This window comes from Capra hircus, chromosome 7, assembly GCF_001704415.2.
Source record: "Capra hircus breed San Clemente chromosome 7, ASM170441v1, whole genome shotgun sequence".
Classification (NCBI taxonomy): domain Eukaryota; kingdom Metazoa; phylum Chordata; class Mammalia; order Artiodactyla; family Bovidae; genus Capra; species Capra hircus.
In genome coordinates this window covers 60,886,071-60,908,940 of record NC_030814.1, presented here as the reverse complement: position 1 = coordinate 60,908,940, position 22,870 = coordinate 60,886,071, and the positions used below count along the sequence as shown (strand labels likewise).

The 22,870-nt window shown below is 39.8% G+C and overlaps 1 protein-coding gene across 7 annotated transcripts; it reads right to left on the bottom strand.

Moving 5' to 3' along the window:
• Positions 1,825 to 22,848, bottom strand: BRD8 (bromodomain containing 8). 7 transcript variants are annotated; one of them, XM_005682981.3, is made up of 22 exons: positions 22,538 to 22,848; positions 21,258 to 21,354; positions 17,139 to 17,208; positions 15,541 to 15,590; positions 15,185 to 15,307; positions 14,988 to 15,068; positions 14,477 to 14,541; positions 13,703 to 13,839; positions 12,947 to 13,165; positions 12,409 to 12,553; positions 11,344 to 11,553; positions 10,684 to 10,964; positions 9,904 to 10,356; positions 9,495 to 9,591; positions 9,243 to 9,289; positions 8,250 to 8,464; positions 7,979 to 8,071; positions 7,723 to 7,791; positions 6,594 to 6,771; positions 4,316 to 4,420; positions 3,796 to 3,840; positions 1,830 to 2,204 (listed from the first exon to the last, which is right to left on the bottom strand). In XM_005682981.3, exons 1-22 carry the CDS (start codon positions 22,554 to 22,556, stop codon positions 2,145 to 2,147), a joined length of 2,859 nt encoding a protein of 952 aa, XP_005683038.1. In that variant the 5' UTR covers positions 22,557 to 22,848; the 3' UTR covers positions 1,830 to 2,144. The 7 variants fall into 7 exon arrangements, with proteins under 7 accessions (XP_005683039.1, XP_013821043.1, XP_005683038.1 ...); XM_005682982.3 differs by lacking the exon at positions 3,796 to 3,840 and having other exon boundaries at positions 1,825 to 2,204; XM_013965587.2 differs by lacking the exon at positions 11,344 to 11,553.

Genomic DNA, 22,870 nt, shown 5'->3' with positions numbered 1-22,870 from the left:
GTGCCCTACCATCTCCTTCAACTCTTCTAAAACACTAAAATCACTTTTCTGAACATCTCACAAACCACCTGAAAGTCGTTCAATTGTGTCTGACTCTTTGTGAGCCCATGGACTATACAGTCCATGAATTCTTCAGGCCAGTATACTGGAGTGGGTAGCCTATCTCTTTCTCCAGGGGATCTTCCTGACCCAGGAATTGAACCATGGTCTCCTATATTGCAGGCAGATATTGCAGGCAGATTCTCTACCAACTGAGCTATCAAGGAAGGCCCCCCACCCCGCAACCATTTGCTCTCCCTAAATTCCTTATGCCTACCATCACTATTTCCTTAGTCCTGTCTTGAGTCTTTCTTCTTTTACATTCATTAAACAAGTCCACTTCCCAATTTTCTTTCACAGTAATTTTTCTCACTGCCCATCCTTTATTGCTGAATAAATGTAATAGCCTCCTGGTCAGTTTCTCTCTTTTTAATCCAACCTGCTCTGAACAAATAGTCTCCCTATTTAATGCTTTACAATAGATACCTCAAATATAAATTTCTCAGTCTGTCAAAGTCCTCCATAAATCAAGCGCAATTTTGTCCCTTTATCCTGGTTCCTGTAATTCACTATTCCTTAATACAATCCTTAGTCTTCTTCTTATTCCCACCTCAGATGCCTCTACCTTAATTTAGCTTGCTTAAGCTTATGAATCACATTCTCTACCAACCCCAAATCTGTGTCCTTTAATGGACCTCCTCCTCCACAAACTTCTCCAACTTTTAGGACTTATATCACATACATGTTTGTATATCGCTTTGGAAATATACTGCAATTAAAGTTTTCTAACTCCTGGATTGACTGAACTTTCTATCACTCACAAAGATGTATATCTTCTATGTCCTTAGCATTCTAACCAGCTTTATATTTTTATTTAAGCCAAAAAAAGACCTATGATTTCTAATCATAAAGTTCCGTATCTTTCTCAAGAATGCTCAAAATACTAGATATACCCTATGAATCTCCAACTGTTTTTAATAAAAAGCTCACAAATACTTCATTTCACTGATCTAATTTTTATTTAGGAACAAAAGTTGGAATAAACTCAGGTGATAAATTTGATTACTGAGTTAAATCTTTAAATAGTAATGTTATGAATTCTAAAATATACAAGAATCCTACACATAGAAATATATAGAAAGAAAATAACAATATACTATTCAAGAAATACCACCTACAAGACTTCCCTGGAGGCACAGTGGATAAAAACCCACCTGCCAGTGCAGGGGACACAGGTTTGATCCCTGGGTCCAGAAGACCCCACATGCCAAGGAGCAATTGAGCTTGTGCACCACAACTACTGAGCCTGCACTCTGGAACCCTCAAGCCACAACTACTGGAGCCTACACGCCTAGAACAAGGCGAAGCCACCAAAATGAGAAGCCCTCACTCTCCGCAATTAGAGAAAACCCACACAAAGCAACAATGACCCAGTGCAGCTGAAACTAAATAAGATACCACCTGCAAAGATAGCAATAAATAGAATAAACGCTGAGGATAAAAATGGTATCTGTATTCATGCTTTAATCTTCTTTAAACAATGCCATGAACAGAACACTGAAAACCTTGTTTCCCCAATCATTCAAGAAAAGCTGAGTAAGACAGTCCTGACTACATAATGCAATACTTTTAAATATTACAAACTCTGACCTGTAGTAGAACAGTTCATATTACAAGACCACTTTCCCCCTCTAACAATCTCATTCCATAAATGATTAGTTACCATGCAGAACAAATCCTAAGTTTCACACTCCCACTCACATACTCTAAGAACACAACAAAGGCTAGAGTTTTCTTATCTTTCAGAGTTTATTGTGTACATACACATTTCACAGGTTTTTGTTTTTAAAGTCTGTACACTTCACAAGACAGTACAAACTAGCTACAATCTGCTAGCAACACATCAGGATATTAACACAGACCATGATTTTTGCCCTAAAACAGGCAATTGTGCTACTCCAGCTCTCTGAGAGAGATTTTCCCAGTATGTCATGTGGCCCAGGCACCTCCTCTTCTGTAACTTCAACTTCTGAAACTGGGCCACAAGCCCAAGCGTTATCTTTACTTCTGTTTCAGGTTCAGCTCAATGCAGATACTCTGAGGCTTCACTTTTTCATCTTCATATCTGCTTCAATGGCACAGCGGCGCCCCCTGGTTCCCCCATCCTAGATGACAGGCAGATAAAGAAAGGGAGTGTGAATGAGTTACCTATGATGTAAGAGAGGTGCAACAAGAATGCTGGGGATTTGGTTTTAGGAGGAAAGAGGGAGGAGAATCAACAGAAAAATCCAGGGAATGAGGGGCATTTATCTGTCCTTCCACAGAGCGGGCTAAAAAGCACCTTTGAGTAGTGTGTGAGAAGAAATAAAGGACAGAGTACCTTGCTCCTGCCCTGGGGTCCCACAGAATGACTGAGTCATCCCACCCAGGCCCCAAATGATGTGCAAAGGAACAAGAGTAAAAGATGGGTGTGAGAGCCAGAAAGGGCAGTGGATAGTGAGATTCTTGGCTAACATACCTGTCCAGCTGTTGATCCCTATAAGAAAGGCCTTTCCTGCAGACTGACCCTGGCACTAGTTCCCTAGCACCTCCTGAGTTGTTTTCCATGAGATCAGGACAATCAGAAAGCTTCTTTCCATCTGCTGCTCTCTCCCTGCAGCCCAGCTCCTTCCTCTTGTGCAATACTTTGCTGTCTTCAATAGATAAAAGATTCTATTAACCAGCCTTGCAACAACCAGTCAATTGGTTCGGGACACAGTCACTGTTGCAGGCCAGTAAGAAAGAATGGAGACTACAGTGTTCTGTCTGTTGTACAGGCTGAGGCCTGTAGGTAAGATGAGCTAGTGAACACTTCAGCTGCGCCAGGCCATTTTTACATTTCTAATATGCAAGGACTTCTTAGAGCTCATGAACACAAGCTGCCTCTGAGACAACATTAAGTATAAAAATAACACCCTTGCATCTGTAGAACATTTTAATTTTTTTTTTCAAGCCAGTCACACCTATTATTCCATTTTATCCTCACAACATCCCTGTGAGGTAGGCTGGACAGGTACCTCATAATATTATCTCCATCACACAGATGAGGAAAACAAAGCTCCAAGAAAAAATTCAGTGAGTTTTAAAATCATATGGTTTTCTAGGCTGATATCCCTTCATCATATCATGAATCAGTGCCTCGTAATGAACACTTAGTCAAAGGTTTGTTCAAATCAGAGAGGAAAAGAAAGAAGTCTTTAGGTTAGCTTTATTATGCTTATCTCTAATTCCACCAGCCACTACTAAAGGTAGGGGTCATTGTTACTGAGATCTTTTATCTTAAATTTTACTGGATGTTTATATATCAGGCATCACTCTTGCAACTTAAGGAAAAGAAAAAAAAAAAAAACCCATGCGCAGAGTATCTTTTTAAATGCCAGTTAGCAGCTGCTGCTCTGAGCAATCTTCTATTTATTAAAAAAAAGGACTGTCAAAAGGTGAAGTCAAGAAATGAGGAGCACATGCATCCTAGATCCTTACCAAGAATACCTCATTTCAGCTTAGCGAAGTCTTGAAACAGTCCCTACCCAGCCCCCACACACACACATGCAGAAAGACAGGAATGCAGAAGAGGCAGTTTCTTATTTGATGACTTGAATAAACAGAAGTTTGAGACATTGCCACAGTCTGCACGTTGGATTTCCCTCTGCCACCCACCCCCAGCAAGAGCTGAGAATCTTTGTGGCAACACCACCCCTTGCAGCATTCAATACTTACAAAGAGAGAGAGAAGGAAGGCAGGAGAGCCCATGGGGACACTGTCCTGTTAGAGGACAAACAAACACTGATCAGGTTCCACAGAAACTCTCAGCTGCAAGCAACCCAAACCTCAGGACAGAGACACAAGCACCACGCACACAAAGACAAAATTTTAAAACTCAAGAATAAGAGGAAAGAGATCCAAAAGCAATCTGGCCATTATGCCTCTGGAATAGGAACTGATGGTCCCCAAATGCTACAAGCTAAGTCATTTCTCCCAACTTGTGAGCACTCTTCCAGAGGAGATAATAATTCATTCACTCAGCCCACAATTTCTCCTATGTGACTGTGTCTTTCAGTCACAGCAGGTTTCTTCAATGTTTGATGGGAGCAAACAACTACCATTTTAAGATCTTGATGTCTGTATACCACTGGAATGTAGAAGCCTGCAGTACCAAGTAGTAACATAAGGTTCCCTGGATGCTTCAGACTTCTATCACTGGAACACCGGCACACATGCTCTTCCTTGGTCTCCTCACCTTCTCTGAAGCATCCTGTTTGCGGGTAGAATCTCTGCCTCGAAGACTTTTAGCACTGATCCCAGACTCAGAGGTTTGCATAATCAACTGTGTGGCCAGGAATTGCTGTAGGGAGAAGAAACAGAGTTGGCCCTAGAGACCTGATCCATCAGGGAAGAACGAAGACACCTTAGGCTTTGTAAATAGGACTACGGTACCATTCTGCAAACACCATTCAAATACATCTACTAATTAGAAGTTTAGCACATTAGGTTTTAATTCTTCTTGGGTATGATAAACAATCAGAAAATGCCAAATGGCTCTAAGTTTTTGTTGTTGCTACAATACAGCATCAAAATCTCTATGCTCTAACTGCATAAAACACGGAACCATACTTAGTTATCTTACAATAACCTATAATAGAAAAGAATTTGAAAAAGAACATATATATTAGGTTGGTGCAAACGTAATTGTGGTTTCAGACCATGAATTTTAAATCATTATAACCAGGCTCAAATACATCTTTATTGATCAAAATAGGAACCATTACAATCAACACATTTTTGCCAATGAGAAATAAAGTTTATTTCTGTAGCATAAAAACTCATGCTTTGGGATTCAACAAACTCTCGGAGAGCATTTTCTGCCTCCTACTGGTTGTAGAAGCATTTTCCCTACAAAAAGTTGTTGAGATGCTTGAAGAAGTGGTAGTAAGTTGGCGAGAGGTCAGGAGAATATGGCAAATGAGGCAAAACTTCATAGCCCAATTCATTCAACTTTTCAAGTGGTGGTTGTGTGATCTGCGGTTGGGTGTTGTCATGGATAAGAACTGGGCCCTTTCTATTGACCAATGCCAGTTGCAGGAGTTACAATTTATGGTGCATCTCATCGATCTGCTGAGCGTACTTCTCAGATGTAATGGTTTCACAGGGATTCAGAAAGCTGTGGTGGATCAGACCGGTAGCAGACCACCAAGCAGTGACCATGACCTGTTTTTGGTGCGAGTTCAGCTTTGAGAGGTGCTTTGGAGCTTCTTCTTAGTCCAGCCACTGAGCTGGTTGTCGCCTGTTGTTGTATAAAATCCACTTTTCATCACATGCCACAATCCAATCAAGAAATGGTCTGCTGTTGTTGTATGAAGTAAGAGAAGACAACACTTCAAAACGATTTTTTTGATTTGTGGTCAGCTCAGGAGGCACCCACTTATCAAGCTTTTTCACCTTTCCAATTTGCTTCAAATTCTGAACAACCATAGAATGGTTGACATTGAGTTCTTTGGCAACTTCTCGCGTAGTTGTAAGAGAATCAGCTTCGATGATGGCTCTCAATTGGCCATTGTCAACTTTCATTGGCCAGCCACTAAGCTCCTCATCTTCAAGGCTCTCATCTCCTTTGCAAAACTTCTTGAACCAGCACTGCACTGTTTATTAGCAATTCTTGGGGCAAATGTGTTGTTGAGGTTGTAAATTGTCTCTGCTGCCTTACGACCTATTTTGAACTCAAATAAGAAAATCGCTTGAATTTGCTTTTTGTCTAACATCATTTCCATAGTCTACAATAAATATAAAACACACGGCAAGTAATGTCATTAGCAAAAAAAACAAAAAGCAAGAAACGTGCATTAAAATGATGTATAACATAACCACATTTATTTAACAAATTTAAGAATGTATTCCAATATCAAATGGCAAAGTTCAACAATGCAAAACTGCAATTACTTTTGCACCAAACTAATTATATATATATATATATATATATAAAACTGAATCAATCTGCTGTCTACTTGAGACTAACACAACACTGTAAATTAACTATATACTTCAATTTTTAAAAATCCTTAAAAACAAATCTATATGCTCTAAGAAAGAAAATGAGAATACAACTAGATGAACTGAAGCAACTTAAGTAATCACTAGGCACTAATCACTATCTTTCTGTAGAGACAGACAACATCCTTTTAAGCTCAATACCCAAAGGGTACCTGGTAATGCAACTACAGAATAAACGTAGGTTCCCTGCAATGAAAAGGGCTGTCTACCATGTACATACTTTATGTCACTTAAAAATATACATTCACCATTTTATAAAAATTTTATTGATATATGCCCAAGAAAGGTAGAATATTTCCTCACAACTCGTTTAGCAAACCAACATGAGAAAACCAACATAAATACAGCAAGAAGAAAATTGTAACTGTGTTCCCGATGGCTATTCCAAGTAAAAATCCCAGCACCCCTTCCCAGTATCAACATAAATCCTTCTCTTGAATAATTTAAAACACTCAGGATACTCAAAGTACCTGGATCTGCTCCAAAACATCTCGTTGCATTTCTACTGCCATATGATAGACATCGTGGTCTGAGCTATTATACATCACAGCATTCTGGAACATCAGCATAATGTCACGCTGAAATTCAGCTGTGCTGCGGATCAGTCCATTTTCAATGTTTTTCTTAATAGTTGACAAATCCATAGGCCTAAAAAACAGAGCAGGGGAAAATGGGAGCAGAGAGGGAAAGATGACTCAATAGGATCTTTGAATATGTTATTACCACATACACTTCCTAATATATACTTTCAGTCCCAGCTGCCAGGACTCAAATATAAAGCCCTGGTGATTGTAGCCATGAAATTAAAAGACGCTTACACCTTGGAAGAAAAGTTATGACCAACCTAGATAGCATATTCAAAAGCAGAGACATTACTTTGCCGACTAAGGTCCGTCTAGTCAAGGCTATGGTTTTTCCAGTGGTCATGTATGGATGTGAGAGTTGGACTGTGAAGAAGCCTGAGCACCCAAGAATTGATGCTTTTGAACTGTGGTGTTAGAGAAGACTCTTGAGAGTCCCTTGGACTGCAAGGAGATCCAACCAGTCCATTCTGAAGGAGATCAACCCTGGGATTTCTCTGGAAGGAATGATGCTAAAGGTGAAACTCCAGTACCTTGGCCACCTCATGCAAAGAGTTGACTCATTGGAAAAGACTTTGATGCTGGGAGGGATTCGGGGCAGGAGATGAAGGGGATGACAGAGGATAAGATGGCTGGATGGCATCACTGACTCAACGGACGCGAGTCTGAGTGAACTCCGGGATTTGGTGATGGACAGGAAGGCCTGGAGTGCTGCGATTCATGGGGTCGCAAAGAGTCGGACACGACTGAGTGACTGAACTGAACTGAAAACAAGTACTTAAAACCCAAACAAGTACTTAACATAAAAACAAAAAGTCAGTCAAATAAATATTGAGAAAGGTAATAAAGGGGGTTAATTCTTTTTAGACTCAATGATCCAGTCAATGAAATAATTAGTTTAGTATTCTGTCATCCTTACATCAAATAAAATTTGCTTTAAACTTTCTGTCTATAGAAAAGTCCACTAAGACTGGAAAAGTTCAGGCCAAGACAGCAGGCTGAATGAGTCATGGCTTACCTCTGTACAATGCTGTGGTAGCCAGGTGCTATGTCATCTGTAACAGGCTGGAGGAAGACATTGGCATACCTGTCCAAAAAGAATTTGGTGCCAATTACTGACTTTTCCTCCAAGAAGCTCAAGTAATGGAACTTGATCTGAAGGGCTGAAGGTTTTAAGAGCCAACGCTATCAATCATATATAAGCCTATTTAGACTTTTCTAGTTACCAAAAGAGCAGGAGGAAATGTTCCTATTAACTGGTAAAGCCCACTCACCTATGATTAGCTGCAGCTCTCCATACAAGCATGATGGCTTTCTTCCAGATTTTCTGTGCCTGAATAGCTTCCTGATCCTCACTACAGACAGAGCTGAAATAAAATAGGAGAGTCCCACTTGGTATAAGTCCAAAAAAAAAGTTCTAACTATTTATCAAATGTTTGTTCAGGCCAAGAAAGTGAAGATGAAAAAGTAAGACTAAAGAAAAGATCCTCTCCTACTTCTCACCTTCACTGCCTTGACCCCAAAGAAAGAATTGCTAATACTCACAACTGTGAAGAAGCAGGGCTGCTGGGAATGGAGTCTGCCAGTGTGTGGGACTGCAGTGTAGCATTGTGAATGCTAAAGCCATCGTCACTCTCACTCACAGGGGGTTCGTTATCCATTTCTGACAAATAGCCTTCTCCTTGATCTTCTTCCTTAGGCTCCTCTAGGCTTGCCGCTTCACTGACTCCATCTTCCTCCTCATCCTCACCTGGGGCATCCTTAGACATAGTGTGTTCCAGTCAACAAATTGAAAGGAGAGCAAAACTATCCAGCAAAGCATCATTAAACGTGATCTGTCTTTTGGGTCAGATTAGTTCTAGAAAATGGCCTCACACTATTTCCTGACTGAGCCCTCTATCACTTATACTAGCATCTACTTACAGATACTGACTGATCAAGTAATTTAGAACCTGGACAAAGAATAAGACCCAGGATCTTTTTAAAAGGAAGAAAAAAAAAGCTACTTACTTAAGACTAAGCTAAGAGGCGTTCCTTCTTTCCCCTTGCTCTTGAGAGGAACTCTGACCCTGGGTACAAATTATCAAAAATAGTTTTTATTTTGTGTCTCATCTGATGGAGCAAGCTCACATCACATTACTTTAAGTCTGTTTGTTACTACTGCTTAAGTAATTCTAAAAAGAAAACTTTGGATGACTTTCTTTGTATAATATAACTAATAATCTGATTTCCTGTATGCTTTCCCTGGCTCTGGTATCCCTACTCACTCCAAATCTTCTGAATGTATCAAAGCTTCTCTGTGCATTATACACAAAGAAGGGTCTGTGTGATAGTCATAAACTCTTTCAGATAGGAAGCACATGTTGCCACAGTATTCCCACTATGCCTAACTGTCCACTGCAGCTTTTCCCCATGCAACTCCTTAACCAGTCTCATCTCAGAGAATAAAGATGTGAGTTTACTCAAATTCATTAAAAAGGTAGTGCTATAGGGAAATCTAGTCACACAGCAAGAGGAATAAAGAAAAGTCTGAAATACCTTTATCTGGCTTCCAAAAATAGTCCCTGATTCTTCTTTCAATGAGTCTGCAGAGGAGAGAAAGACTACCTGAACATTTTTCCACCTTAGCCCTCCCGTTCCTATGGACAATAATCCCCTGCAGCTCTCCTTTCCATGCTGACCTACTCTATCTCCTCTACTTGCCCACAACCCACAATCCCTCAGAAGCCAAAGCAAATGATTTAAAGTTAGTTATAGAGTATATATGTCCTGGCTTTATTATTTATTTACCTGACATTTCAAACTTGTGCTGAGTCTCTGCCTCTAAAGGATCTTCAATGGTATTTGAGACAACATGTGATGGAGACAACATGCTTTCAGGGGATGCCTGAAGACCAAAAAAGATAAGTACCTTAAGTCCTGGTAAATCGCTAAAGCTTCTACTTTATTGTTCAATGATAATGAAACTGTACAAGAAATTCTAAGTCTTACCCATGAAATATGATTCTAATGGTCACCTTAACAGGAACAGGATTAAGTAAATATATATAGCACTGATCATACCTATGGGCTTTGGACACCAACATGTCAGAACTCAGGAATACAACAGGAAAACCAAAGGCCCAAACTGTCCCTTCTTACATAAGGTATAACCCTCTACCCTCTCCCAAGCCCCTACCAAGCCCCTGATCTTAAATACCTCTGTCTTCACTGCTGTAAGTGGAGTCTCATCACCTTTCCTACTGGAAACATCTGCTTCAGTAATTTCTCCAGTTGCTATACTTCTGGGTTCCTCGTCTAAGTCCTGACTCCTGAGTTCTGGTGGCTCCATATTTGTGGCTGGAACAACTCCAGATACCATTTCAGCCCCTGAAATGCCTTGCTCTGGTTCTGCAGGTTCCATTTTGATCTCAACACTGGGCTCCCTGATGTCCACCAGTTCATGGATTCCTTTGCTTTCTGTGTCTTCAAAGTCCAGCCTCTCTTGCTTGACTGCCATCTCTGGTGCAGGGAGTGGTACTGGCTTATCCCGTTCCTGCTGGATAGAGTGCTCCCAGGGGCCAGGCAGTGACTGGGGATCATCATTCTCTTCACAGAATGACAGTGCTGCCTCCACTGCGGCCACATCCAGCACTTCAGGATGGTCATCTACCTGTCCCATAATACACACACTGTTGAAGTCACAAAAAGAAGCCCAAGTCCCTCAATTCATTAGCACCCAATGAGATGGCCTGAATCTGAGCTTCTCTCTCCATCTCCTCCAGGTAGAAGAAGCAACCAATGTACAGGTACCTGTCTGGTGCAAACCAGTAGGTTGGGCAGATGACTAGTATGTCAGCATCAAAGGGCTTTGGTACTACAGAGATGGAGACGGGAGGAAGGAGAGCTGTTTATGTAATCTTTACTGCAAGGAGAAGCTGAGGAGAGAAGTCTATGCAGGACCCATGAGACATTCCTCGGGGCTTTGGTAAATAGTTACCTTGTCCTCAATGATGGCAATGATGTCCCCAACAGTCTCAAAATCCAGCTCTTCACCTGTGTAAGACACCGCAATATCCATCTTCTCAGCCAGATCTAAATCTTCCTTCCCATCAATGCTGGGAGCCTTTGATCCTCCAGGGGCTTCTGCTACCCCTGATCGGAAACACTCTTCTTTGATAGAATTGATAATCATGGAGATTTCACTGCTATCCATGGAAACAGTCACAGTATGTGGATCCCCTACAGCCTCCATGGGAACACAGGTGTCAGGCTGACTCACTGAATAATAGGAAAAGAAAACCATCTCAGAAGCTTGTTATCAACTGCCCAACTGGAGATCACAGCAAAGCTCAGATGTGAAGTACCCATAAACCTAAGCTCAGCAGAAGTTATCTTACATCTGCCTTTATTTTCTTCTCCTCAGTTTTAACTAGAAAGGTGAGAACACATTCTCAAGCCCACTTATATGTGTACACTTAGTCCTTTTCACCAATGAATAAATGCCCACCCACTTCTCATATCCTTGTTTTTGTAAGGATAAAGATAGTACATGTCTATAGAGAACAGAAGCTAATGCTCTTGGTCACCTTTCTCTAAATGAAGCTCAAAATGAAACTTTGGATCTAGTTGCTGCTCAGGGCGTGGGTCAAGGACGCACCTGGAGCTACACTCTCAGGAGTGGAGACAGCCGGAGCAGAGGATGGTGCTGGCAACGCAGGCATCATGACAATGGTAGCCTGGGATACAGATTCTACAGAGGGTGCCACAAGTTTAACTGGAGGTTCACTGGCAACAGTAGTGAAGGAAGCAAGAGGTGTGGTGAACTGTGTAGGACCAGCTTCTAAAAGCCGGGAAAGAGTAGGAGTACCTAACAGACAAAGAGGCACACAAACGAGGTAAAAAGAAAGCACATGAACAAGAAGCAAATAACAGCCACTTTAAGACTCAAACAAAGAAATTTTTAGTCTCAAAGGATGAAAGCAACTCTTCTGTTAAATAAGCTCATTATCTATATCCTTACTTTTCCAAATCTCACTTAAGATCTTCTGCCAAGTTAGGAATGACTCAAAGCACTAGAATACACAACTCATATGAAAGATGAAAGGCAATTTAAAAACAAACAAACAAACAAAAACAGTATGAGTTAATCTGTCACTTCTGCTGAAGTTAAGCATGCTATAAACCACTCAAATGTAACATCACTCAAACACCAAAATCTAACGTTTGGCATTTTATAAAACTCTTTTTTGCTTTACATTTTCTACCTCATTTAATTCTTACTACATCCTTGAGGAGTATGTATATTGCAACTAATAAAACAGAAAATTGAGACTCGAGAGTTAAAGTTACCTATCCAAGGCCACAAACCCAGGGCATGGCAGGCCTGAAACTTGTTAAGTCTAGCGTTTTAGTTCCAAATCTTGTCTCCCTATACTAGTTTCAGGTATCCCTAGCACTCTTCTGTGATTTTGCACCTTGACCATTAACTTCACTATTCTTAATACAATCTATACCATGTTCATCTAAGATATTCAGTAATTTGAAGATGAAATGGATTTATAATTTTGAGCTCCATGTGGCTTAAGAGGTAATGCAGCTCCAAGGTTGGGCTTTAAATCTAGGATTCACAGTTGCTTAATAACCAAGGCTAGAAACCAAGGGCAATCAATGCCATATTCAACATTTCTAAAACAAAGTAGATAATGGAAAAGTAGTGACTTACCTGAGGCAGCAGGGGAGGCTGCAACAGTGCTGGGTGTTTGCTGCATCTCCCCACCATGTATCATGGGAAGGACCCCGCCTACCTCCAAGAGGACACCTGTACTGTTCAGGTGGCCAGAAGCCACAGCCATTTCACTCTCATTGACCTACCAGGGAAGAACAAAGGCGAAGGCTACACTCAAGCTTTCCTTTATTACCACTTCCCAAAAAAAGCTCCAGCAGTTGGCCAAACTTCATGAAACTAAAAGTTAATATCCAAAGAAAATAATTGCAGACCCGGGGAAACTCTAATTTTCAAATGTTATGAACAAGAGTCCTCTGGAGAAGAGAACCAAAATAATTATGGTTTCAGATACCTCAGGACCCAAGGATACTATCAACTACTTGTTTTGTTTTTAAATTAACATTTAACTAGGAGATCTCTTCCTCTTTTGAACTTTTTTTCCATGTATATTTTAGGTTATATTTTAGGTCCCAGGCACTCCCTTCCAAATTACTAAATCACCACAGCTCTCAAACACCCACAGAAGTCTCCATACCAGTCTGGGGCTAGTAGGCAGGAGGCTGCCCTTCTTCAAGAGCTCTGACAGCAGAGGGGAAGGGGGTGGAGTTGCTTTCTGTCCAAGCATCTTTTTCTGGGGTGAATCATCTGTTACTGGGGTCATGGGGGCTTCTAAGGGTGCAGAGCCTGGAGGAAGGGTGTCAGGAATTCCAGGAAACGAGGTGACTGGGGTACTCGGCAAAGTCCCAGGGGTTACCTAAGAGACAACAGAGAACCTTTATCTGACTTCTCAAACTCAGGAAGGTTCCCTACTAATCTGGATGGGTTAGTGTATCTAACTATTACTTTATTAGTCCTGAGCGGAACTGCCCAGAAACCCTCAACCCCTCTTGCTCTTAATCACACCTTTCTCCCTCCCAAATTTTTCTCTTCCACCCACTCAAACCCAAAATGACCCAATCTTTCCACCCAACTTGCCTTTTATAAACTCCTTACCCACTACCAATATTGTATTTACAAAGAAGTCATCCTATATTTCAGCAAGAATTTCATAAGACCAGTACACTTACAAGTAATTCCTTAACTTAGTCTTTTACCTATTTCTAAAAACGGTTCAAAAGGCTCAATGCTTTTAGGTCCATTCTTATCCTAAAGCACAGAACATGGTGAGTCTTCAGCATTCAGACCAAGAGAGGAAACAGTCTCTAAGCCAAAAGTGGTTTCCTCATTACTCAGCTCTCAGCTGGCTTATTGCCCCTTGCTGATCAATTCCTGTGGATGGAAATACACTCACCCCAGAGGCGGCCTCTTCCATAGTGGTTGCAGTCAAGTCCGCAAGTGGATAATCACCTCCAGGGGAGGCAGAATCTATAGGAGAGCGGACCATCACAGTAGGTAACCTCCGAGGGGGTGTTTTTACTGCTTGACGGGCTAGAACATAAAAAAGAAGGATTTCTGTCTTCAAGATTAAAAAAATAAAACTAGACTCTGCTATTATACAACAAAAGACAAATAGAGATGTTGTATTACTAAAGCAGTGTTAAGAATCTAGATTAGAAAGCTTTCTTTGCAAGTTTTTAGCCTAATTTTTCCTATGAGCAAATTCGTATACCCTAAAAGTTCCTAGAGTAGCAAAGTAATTTAAACATCCCTCAGTATCCTCTACAACAACTTGAGATTCTGCTTTAAACAAGGAAAGACCTTATTGGTTCAGAGCATGTATTTCTAGAGTTATAAATGCTTAAGTTCCCCCCCTTACCCAGTCACTGAGCTATTCTCAGTCTTTTTACAGAATTTGACTTCTAAAACCTTGTTTATGTTCAGTAGGTTATCATCAGGCTTTTGTACTTAAAAGAACACAAGGTCAAGTGAGTTCTGAATAGAGCTCACTTTCTAAGAGCTTCTTCCTGGACACAAAGGGACACTTTTACTCTGATGAAAGAGAAGACGACAAAGGAAAGTGTGCAAGTAAATTGGAATTAGTGGATTCTGTGTTAACAAATATTTTCCGCCTGCCATCAACATGCAGTACTGCACAGTCAACTGCTAGTCATTAGGTTCACCTTACCCTGATATGCTGCATCTGTAGCCTTCCTCTTTACTTCAGCCTCCTCTTCCTCCAGTTTCTTTTTCCTAAAGAGAAAATTAAGGGTTAGATCCTAGCCGACTCTAGCTCCTCCACAGTTCATAATGCCCTCACAAGGAAATTTTTTTTTGCCAGGCTAGCTCTTTTTAGAGGAAAAGCCTAAAGGAAAAAAAAAAACACACACACACACACACAAACTTTATCAGCAAAATAGGGAAGTTTGAGTATACTACCTAACTATCAGTTCTTTACCTCAGCAAACTAGAGCCACTTTTAAGTTAGAACTAAGTTATGTTCTCACGTGAAATGTTCTATCACATTACCTTCTAAGACTCACCACCCCCTCCCAGCTTCTAGGCCACTCTGCAGCTGTCCCTTTCCAAAAATCTCTCAAGTCTAAAGGGGTAGCAGATGTAGGAAATAAACCAGATTACATAAGGAGTAAAGAGGGCAAAAACAGAAGGAGTATAGATGGAAAAATAATATAACCCACATCGCAATGTCATTGCAAAGTTCATCCAATCTGCTGTCCATGTGCCCAGCTTGAATTAGTTCTGCATCTCTTTTCAGTCGTCTGTAGGATGAGAGGTGGGTAGACTAGGTTTTTTAATCTATTTAAAAATTTCTGACTAGAGTTAAGGTAGCCCCATTTGTCTCTCCCAACCATTTTGCATTCTCTCTGGTATGTACCTATATTTTTCCTGGGTTTCTTTTATCACTTTCTTTAGTTCCTCAACTCGCTCAGCAGTCAGTTTCCGAACAATGACATCTTCAACAGTTTCTACCACTTCTCCCTTTTCACCCCGTTTCCGTCTATGGAAAATTTTAAAAAACACATACAGACTTGAATAAGAAGAACGTTATTTCTACTCCCACTTGCTTTCTTTGAGGCATCTTCACCACCTAACCAAAGATTATTACTATTATATTTTTACAATTTTTTCATACCATAATATAAATAATTTCTGTTTTAAAAAAAAGCAGACTTCTACAGTAAATATTCTCCACTAAAGAGATTTGGTTCAAATGCCTGGCTCTGTACTCACTTTGGGGTCTCCGTGGTCTCTAGAAGCTCTGAGTACTGGGAAGCACAGTGCTGTGGAAAAAGTGAAAACATGATGACCAAGCCTAAAAACGGACGACTTTTTAAAATTTCAACATAATACACTAAGGTTTAGACAGGAGAGCTATATTTAAGGTATGAGTAGCTTAGGACAAATTACTTTGCAATCAAATCAGTTCAAAACAATCAACACCATAATACAGAATACAAATATGTATTTGTATAATATGTAATACAAATTCTGGCATGGAATTTGTGTATTGGGGAGAGACAAGCTAAGAGCCAATATTTAATATCTACTGAGTAGTTACCATATACATGGCACTGAACTAAATGTTTTCTAGGTATTATCTCAACAAAATCATTTAAACAAGCATGAGTCACCTTTTATCTCTATTCTACAAATCAGAAAACTAAGGATCATGGTTCAAAGTTTTAAGTAAAATCATATTAAACTCGGATCTGTCTAATGTACAAGACTGGGTTTTTCACTCCTATGCTACACTGAAAAGAATAGTTTGTAACAGTGTGAGCATACATGGATGGATTGGCAAATACTGAGAAAAAGGAAAAGTATTCTCAACTACTCTTCATGGTACAAAAGCCTTGTGATTTAAAAGGGCAGGACCTGGTCACAGCGGTCAGAAAGACCATCACTAAAAAGTTTACAAATAATAAATGTTAGAGTGGGTATGGAGAAATGAGAACCCTTTAACACTATTGTTGGAAATGTAAATATAGAAAACAGTATAGAGGTTCCACAAAATATAAAAAATAGAATTATCATATGATCCAGTAATCCCACTCTGGGGCATATATCTGGACAAAACAATAATTTGAAAATATATATGCACCTCTATGTTCATAGCGGCACTATTTACAACAGTCAAGACATGAAAACCACCTAAATGTCCATCGACAGATGCATGGATAAAGACAGTGAAGTGTGTATGTATGCACATAATGGAATTATTACTCAATCATAAAAAAGAATGAAATAATGCCATTGGCAGCAACAAGGATAGAATTAGAGATCATACTAAGCAAAGTAAGTCAGAAAGAGAAAGACAAATACCATATGATATCATTTATATGTAGAATCTAAACTACAATACAAATGAACATATGTATGAAACAGAAACAGATTTCCAGATACAGAGAACAGACTTGTGGTTATCAGGGGGAGGGTGTGGAGAGGAGAAATTAACACACTGTAAATCAACTATACTTCAATAAAATTTTAGTTACCAGGTTGTGTCAAACTCTTTTGTCAAACTCTGATGAACTGTAGCCCATCCAGGCTCCTCTGTCCATGGGATTTCCCAGGCAAGAATACTGGAGAGGGTTGCCATTTCCTTCTCCAGGGGATCTTCCCAACCGGGGGCCCAACCCGTATCTCCTACATTGGCAGGCAGATTCTTTACCACAGAGCAACCAGGGAAGCCCAAATGAGCAAGATACTTAAAGAGAAAAAAAAAAAACAGGGGTGGAAGGGCAGGTGGGGGGATGGGCAGGACCTGGAAGGGAACCCACTTTACATCCCAAAAAATGCTCTAAAAGAACATGTACTTGGGAACTTACTTTTTGAGAGAACCAGTCTGGAGGGCGGCCAGGTTCTGCAAAGGGCTTGATGGCTCTGCTAACTGATACCCTACAAAATGAGAAAAGCATCACACACTAAATTGAAAAAAAAAAAAAAAAAGAGAGAGAGAGAAGGTATACATCCACAGTTCAAGGTTTAGAGTACAAAATCTGGAGAAAAAACTGCTACTGGGAAACATTCTGGAATACATGACTATGGCAAAGGACAAAGCTACTGAAAAGTCATTTTGGAGGGAAAGTATCATTGATAAATGGTTTCCCTACATGATGTATTTCCTGAGTGAAGTGAATGTATGAGGACCTACACTAAGGTATCATTTCTGTTCACTTAGGAAATTTTTTCTTTGGTTCTTTTAGAAAATATCTGTCTTTTGAGAAGCAATATTCCAGACTCCCAAAAGTTATCTTTTGATCTACTAATACAGTTCTTAAGATGTAATATATGAAAATAATTTCAACAAAAGAAGCACCAGGAAGAAGGCACGGACATCCTCCCTGCGATAACCACAAGTGTGCTGATCAGACTGATGAACAGTTAGGTTTTTCCAAATGCCTGTAACAGCACATTTAACTTATGGTACTTCCCCTCAAGAAAATATTACACCCGTAAAAGTAACTATGAAATAAATGTGGTGATACAGAACATATTTATAACAGTATTTTCTGGAAAAAAAAGACAATTTTCTGCTATGATGCACTTATACGACTTTTTAAATTCTGTGTTGGGATAATGCTTTCACAGAGTTCATTTATTAAAAAATTCACTTTAACATTGTTATGTAGACAACTATCAGCAAAAAATAAAGTCTGATTTATAACAAAGTTTCTTTAAATCAAGAAAAGCCTTCAAATCAAGATTTAAATATTTTTTTAAATGTACACAGAAGTACTAGGGAAAAAAAAGGAAAAGTATTTTATAACCTTGGACTAGGGAAGAACTTTCTAATTAAGTCACAAAATCCAGGAGCTCTAAGAGAAAACTTTTAATAAATAAACTATATTTTAGACCCTTAACGTAAAAACACTACATCAAATAAAGCCAAACAGCACACTAGTTTTTAAAAAATGTACCCCAAGATGTAGATAAATGGCTAATCTCCTTAATATATAATGAGTCACCTTCACCCTCCCCACCCTACCAGTAAAATTAAAGAGAAAGACTAATAGTCAGAAAAATGGGAATAGACAATTTACAGAAAAGGAAATACAGGTGTCTTTTTAACAGAAGATATTTAATTTCACTCATCATAGGACAGATGCAAGTGAAAGATACAAGAACTATTTCAAAGTTTGATCTTACACTGTCAATGATCAAAAATACATAACAACACATTCTATGAGCCAAGGCACAGAAAAATAGGTATGACATATCACCAATGGGAGTATAAACTGAAACAAATCTGAGTAGGACAATTGAAATGCTTAACAAATTTTTTTAACTTATATGTTCTTTGAATCAATAATTCCACTTTCAGTTTGTCTAAGGTACAAATCCACAAATAATTATACAACACTATATTTCTATTAGCACATGTCCATCAACAAAGTTCTAGTTAAATAACTTATGGTATATCCATAAAACAGTATCATGCAGCTGTTTTAAAAAGACCTAGATATTCATATGAAGATATACAATGATCTATAAGGTATAATACTAAGTTGAAGGAAAAAAAAAAAAAAGGCAGCAGTGCCAAAGTAAAAGGTGCATAGTATATAACCAGTTATGTTTGAGAAAGATCTTTATTTGCTTTACACAGCAGTGAAAATTATACTATACATTGCGTGGGTGCATGAGTGCTCAGTCGTGTCCAACTCCATGGACTGTAGCTCATTAGGCTCCTCCATCCATGTAATTTTCCAGGCAAGAATACTGGAGAGGGTTGCCATTTCCTACTCCAGAGCCACTTGTGTTTAAAGAGAGAAAAGGTGGTCCAATGGTTAAGAATATGTCTGCCAATTCAGGGGACACAGGTTCAATTCCCACTCTGCAAAGATTCTACATGTCATGAGGCAACGAAGGCCCTGCCTTCAGAGCCCAGACTACAACAAAAGAAGTCACCACAACGCACACTCCAAGGAAGAGTAGCCGCCGCTCGCAGCAACTAGAGAAAGCCCGTGCACAGCAACTAAGACCCAGCACAGCCAAAAATAAATAAAGGATTTTTTTTCAAAGGAGAGAAAAAAAGAAAATATTTATTTGTTCAAGTATAAAATTTAATGGCAGAGAAACACACAAGGAACTGCTAATCCTGGGAGATAAGATATAGATGTATACCATTTTGAATTTTGAACTTTATATCTTAAGAACCTCCTCAAAACATAAATACAATTTAAAATTTCAAACTTTTACTTAAATGTTCTTAAACTAAAGAAAACTGTAACAAAATATACATATTGGATTCTATCTCAATCCAGTTTATTGATATTAATATTTTGTATAAAAATGAATTCAGTTTATAGTTGAGTTATATTTAAGCTCAATCTGAGATTCGGCAAATAACCATGCTTTGTTTTGTCAGGGTTTACCAGCTCAAGAATAGCTGCTACCTAGAGTATTCTGGTTTTCTCTTTGAAAAGTTATTTGAAAAATATATAGAATTGTAGAAGTGTTACATGTGATCAGTAATGGTGCTTTCATAAACTCATTTGAATGGTTAAAGTAGTAGAGATAAACCCTACAAATGCAAATTTGTTTATTAAGTAATTTTAACACTTAAGACAATTAAAAGGTAACTTTAGATACGCAGAGAAAAAAAAAAAGTCGGGGGCGGGGAGACCAAATGTTAAAAATGAGACTATGTCCTGGTAGAAAAAAAGATTGGAAAACACACACAGTCCTACTTTCTGGTACTTAAAAGAAATACAAATTAAAACCACAATACAATACCATTTCACACTCAGCAGTACAGCTATAATCAAAAAGACTAAATGTTTGCCAAGCATGCAGAAAAACTGGGTCCCTCATTTATTGCTGGTGGGAATGTAAAACGGTGAGGCCACTTTTTAGTTTGAAAGCAGTTCCTCAAAAAGATAAATAAGAGTTATAATATGATCCATTGAGAGTCCCTTGGACTGCAAGGAAATCAAACCAGTCCATCCTAAAGGAAATCAGTCCTGAATATTCACTGGAAGGACTGATGTTGAAACTGAAACTCCAATATTTTGGCCACCTGATGTGAAGAGCTGACTCATTTGAAAAGACCTGATGCTGGGAAAGATTGAAGGCGGGAGAAGGGGACAACAGAGGATGAGATGGTTGGATGGTATCACCAACTCAATGGACATGAGTTTGAGTAAACTTCAGGAATTGGTAATGGACAGGGAAGCCTGGCGTGCTGCAGTCCATGGGGTAGCAGAGTCGGACACGACTGAGTGACTGAACTCAACTATGATCCAGCAATTCCACTCTTTCAAGAGAAATGAAAACATGCCTGCACAAAAGCTTGTACACAAATGTTCACAGCGGCATTAATATTCAGCAAAGTAAAAACCACTCAAATGTTCATCAACAAATGAACAAAATGTGGTAAACCCATGCAAGGAACTACAATTTCATCAAAACAAAGAATAAAGTACTGATGCATACTCCAGCATGAACCCTGAAAGCATTATGCTAAGTGAAAGAAGCCAGCCCCAGAGTACCACGAAGTATATGATTCCATCTATATGAAATGATCAGAATAAGCTCTAGAGAGACAGAAAGTAGATGAGTGTTTGGTGAGGGAGGCGGAAATATTAGAGAGGCAAAGAGATTTGTAGAGTGATTCCTTAAGGGGTAAGAGGTTTCTTTCAAGTGTATTTAAAATGTAAAATTAGACTCTAGCATTGGTCCTATTACAGATACATATTAAATTATGTGAATTTAATAAATTAAATATGAATAAGTTTTAATAATTTTAATAAATTAAGTTAAATTCTGTGAATATACTGGGAATTCTGTGAATATAATTTTGTGATATGTAATTGCATCTCAAGAAGGCTGTTAACCAAATACTGCTTAAACGTTAACTACTGGAATCCACCGGTACTTACATGAAGGAAAAAAAAAAACAAAACGGTTTCTAATACCCAAGGAAGCAGATATCCTAGATACCTTACCAATTTTGATCTCCACTCCTCATGACAGAAGACGCTAAACACAGCTTCTCTCGGATGGACCATGGCTCTGTAGGGCCAGTACTCAGCAGCTTATGTTCTGAAAGGAAAGATTTAGAGACAACCACTGAGGCACTAAGTCCCAAAGGGAGGATTAAAAGTCTAATACAAAAATGTCCTAACCTGTAAGGACAAAGTGAGCCACTATCACCAAATCTTGATTTTCACCTCTTTAGTAAACACCACCACTAGGATGGTGCCTATTCATTGCTTGAGAACGGCACTTGATTATCTGGCAAAACATTTTTCTGTAAATGCCATGGTTACTCTACCATATTAAAAAAAAACAAAAAAACTCAAGTTAATTTAGGGCAGTTCTTCCAAAAAACCCAGTTTTAAGAATGCTTTATTCCAGGAACTTCCCTGGTGGTCCAGTGGTTAAGTCTGTGCCTTTTCACTAGAGGGGACGTGGGTCCCATGATCCTGCCAACCACCAACCTCCCCGCCCTGCCCTGGCCAAAAAAAAAAAAAGAATGCTTTATTCCAAAGCGGACCCCAGGCCTTATTTCCCAGGATTCCGAGCGGCCAACCCCCGCTACTGCCCCGCCTCCTTCTTAGCATAAACTTGTTTACTTCTCTGTTACACCCATTCCCCTCAAGCTCTTAGGCCTACAAGACCTTCTCAGTCCCTGAAACAGAGGAAAATGGCTGAGATACAGGAAATGTATTTTTTCCCTAGTGGCAGAAAAAGCTCACGATTAACACGCCCCATTTCTCTGTGAGTACAGGCCTCACAAATGTTCGTCAGAAAATGACTCTTTGGAACCCCGGCCACTCCATATGGCTCACAGCATCTCTGTCCGCACGCCGGAGCCTCTAAGGCACCTTTTTTCCCTCTCACCCCGCAGAGCTGACAAACATACAAGAATTTTCTTGGGCTGCTTTTCTCAAAGCTCCGTGGCCTTGCACACCACAACTAGACAGGAGCACTCCTCGCGGCAACTAGAGAACAGTCCACGGAAAGCGACGAAGACCCAGCGCAGCCAATAAATAAAAATTCTAAAAACAAAAAAACTCCGCGGCCTTACTTAAGTGTAAGACTTCACGGTTCTGGGCCCTCAACCCCCAACCGCTGGCCTTAACAGCGCCGCTCGAGCCCAAGTCTCTGATGGCTCTGGGCTCTCAGGTGAATCATTGCTTCTACTCCCTGAGAGTGTGACAGATCTGGTGCCTGGCCTTGGTTCTACAAACACCTTCCACGCAAGAGTAAGGCAGATACTTACTGCCCGTTCCCGTCGCCATCTTGGCCCCGACGTCTCCAACCCCCGAAGGAAGATTTCTGGCCGAATTGAAGCCCAAGGAATTCTGGGAGATAGAGTTCCAGCGTTTATTCGCGGTGCGTCCTGGGAAATGTAGTCCCCTCTCCCCACCCTAGGATGAACCAGAGCCCCAAATCAGGTATTCTTGCGAGTTCCTGAGAAGGAATGTGCGAAAGAACAGAGAATGGTGGCTGAAGCCTTAGGATTTCCTTCAGGCTTCTTAGAAAAGAAATGCCTAGGGTTCAAGAAAAACTGATAAACAGAAGTTCCAGTTGACCCAGCTCCAAAATCCAACAG

Bases quoted from the DNA above. Each gene is read 5' to 3' on its own strand.
- BRD8 (XM_005682981.3), bottom strand. The intron at 12,554-12,946 runs GTATGGAGACTT...CTTCCCTGGTAG, and splicing joins TGCCTACTAGCCCCAGACTG to GTCAATGAGAGTGAAATGGC. The intron at 8,072-8,249 runs GTGAGTATTAGC...ATTTTATTTCAG, and splicing joins AGCCCTGCTTCTTCACAGTT to CTCTGTCTGTAGTGAGGATC.